Source organism: Hordeum vulgare, chromosome 6H (assembly GCF_904849725.1).
Source record: "Hordeum vulgare subsp. vulgare chromosome 6H, MorexV3_pseudomolecules_assembly, whole genome shotgun sequence".
Classification (NCBI taxonomy): domain Eukaryota; kingdom Viridiplantae; phylum Streptophyta; class Magnoliopsida; order Poales; family Poaceae; genus Hordeum; species Hordeum vulgare.
The window spans coordinates 20,211,932-20,214,221 of NC_058523.1; the positions used below are offsets into that span (position 1 = coordinate 20,211,932).

At 50.7% G+C, this 2,290-nt stretch overlaps 1 protein-coding gene across 1 annotated transcript; it reads right to left on the reverse strand.

Moving 5' to 3' along the window:
* Window positions 1-340: 340 nt before the first annotated feature.
* On the reverse strand, window positions 341-1,085 carry LOC123401741 (histone H4-like). Its single transcript, XM_045095596.1, has one exon. The coding sequence runs from the start codon at window positions 880-882 to the stop codon at window positions 526-528; it is 357 nt and encodes a 118-aa protein (XP_044951531.1). The 5' UTR covers window positions 883-1,085; the 3' UTR covers window positions 341-525.
* Between the last annotated feature and the right edge of the window lie 1,205 nt (window positions 1,086-2,290).

Sequence of the window (2,290 nt, forward strand, 5' to 3'; positions counted from 1 at the left end):
ATAAGTCTGACTAGCTGTTTAGACATCATCATACTCGTTTGATCAATTCACTAAGCCTAAAATCTAAGCATTCAGGCAATTAGAAAGAAACTTGGATACATGGCTACATGGGTGAGCTGAACACCAAACCCGGACACCGTGGGTCTCAAATGCTTGCATCTTGAGATGATCAACTCCAGTTCATATCTTCCAGCATCCAACTGCATTCAGCTCATACCCATTTTAAGCCAAACAAATCACTTGCTTATCGCGATTTAAACAGTTCGAAGACGCATACAGCGATAGAAAATGGGGAACACACCGACCACATTTCACAGCAGAGCAAGCGATTTAAGACGAATTCAGGGATAAAACGATGGAGATTCCCATTCCATGCTCTACTAGTACCACATCCTAACAACAGAGAGAAAAGCCATGCTACTAGCTAGTACTACTACTGCATTCCATGATCTACGCCGAAGCTAACTGCTACTGCTAATATGGAGGAGGCGCGAGGCGGGTTCGGCCGGACCGGATCGGCGCGGCCTAGTAGTAGACGACGTCCTTGCCGGTGACGGTCTTGCGGCGGGAGTGCTCGCTGCAGGTGAGGGCGTCGCGGACGGTGGCCTCCAGGAACACCTTGAGCACATGGCGGGCCTCCTCGTAGATTTGCCCCGAGATGCGCTTCACGCCTCCACGGCGGGCGAGACGGCGGATGGCCGGCTTGGTGATGCCGTTCAGGTGGTCCCGCACCACCTTCCGGTGCCGCTTGGCGCCTCCCTTGCCCCGGCCCTTCCCGCCCTTGGCGCCGCGCTTGCCCAGAACCTTCTCGCCCTCGCCCACCACCTTCTCGCCCTCGCCCAGCAGCAACTTCTCGCCCTTGCCGTCGCCGTCGCCTGACATCCTCGAAGCTTGGTTTCTCTCTCTCTCCGGCGAGGTGAGCTTGGCTTCTCTGTGTTTGTGGTGGCTTGCGGCGGTGGAAGGTGGTCCCGTGTGGAGGATTTATAGCGACGAGCATGTGGTGGAGGATGGGAGTAGAAGGATGCGGCGTGTGTATCGTCGGATGGGAGATGGATGGCTGAGAGTGGGAGGAAGGGATGGCGCGGATCGGTGACGTGGCGCGGGGTGTGTTTCCTCCGAGGGGAGTGTGTTTCCCCCGGAGGGACTGGAGCACTCTCTTGTCCTGCTTAATGCGACTTTGTTACCGTTGGCTGAACTGCGGATCGGTAATAATCGTGACTCGTGACTCGTGGTTACCGTGGGCAGCACACCTCTCCTTCGAAATTGTTACCGTTGGCTTACCCTCGGAGCACTCTCTCGTCCGTTGAGGTTGACACGTAACAGCATCTTTAACATACGCGTAACCGCGTAAAAATAATATTTATAACATTGAAATAACGAATTTGTACGCGCAGCAGCAACATTTAAAACTCGAACAAACCAAGAATATCGAGCTCACAAAAAATTCAACGGTATATAGTTCGATTTTATTTACAACTCAAAGCAATAGTTTATCTTTCAACACAATAAATAATTCAACATACAACATCAGACGGCTAGATCACGCGGTTGGTGGAAGTCGCGCGCGAGTCGTTGTCTACCGCGTGGGCAATGCCATTTTGCTCCGCACGCAGAACCAACTAGCCCGCGCGCATTTTTTACGCGTACGTTAGAGCGTCCGAAACGGCTGCGCGCGTAAAAAAATACATTTTTTCCACCGAGGCGTTAAAATCATGCATTTGTTAAAGATGTTCTAAGGGCATCTCCAACATAGCTCGCAATTTTTTACTGCATCCGTGGGTGAATAGAGAACAATCCATATACACGGGATATGAAAAGATGACATCTAACACTAGTTGCATTTAAAAAAAAAGGCATATAGCATGACTTGAAAATAATGAAGCCATCAACAGACTAAAATATAAGGTGCAGGTCATTACAACGGCTGAGGATGAAAACAACACAAAAAGAAAATTACAAATAAAGATCGCGTAAGGCTGAAGCTATAGAAGCCGGCCAAAGAGCAAAATTACCAACACAAGAGAAAAACAACCATGCCGTCGGAGAGCACCATGCAGATCAAAACAACGGGGACACAGTGGTCCGCGGATCACAAACGAACAGTCAAGAGGAGGATGTAGGACGAAACCATTGGCTCTGCCACACCCCAGTCATGCCATTGCCGGTGGGGAGACCACTATCTCCCTTACATCCAGCACAACGATGTCGCTCAATGGCCGACAAGCACGAACTCAGCAAGGCAGCTGCCATAGAAGGGTAACAAGACTCAAAACTCCCCGCCTCCGCCGTC

Coding starts and splice junctions, on each gene's coding strand:
- LOC123401741 (XM_045095596.1), bottom strand. CDS start 882: ATGTCAGGCGACGGCGACGGCAAGGGCGAGAAGTTGCTGCTGGGCGAG.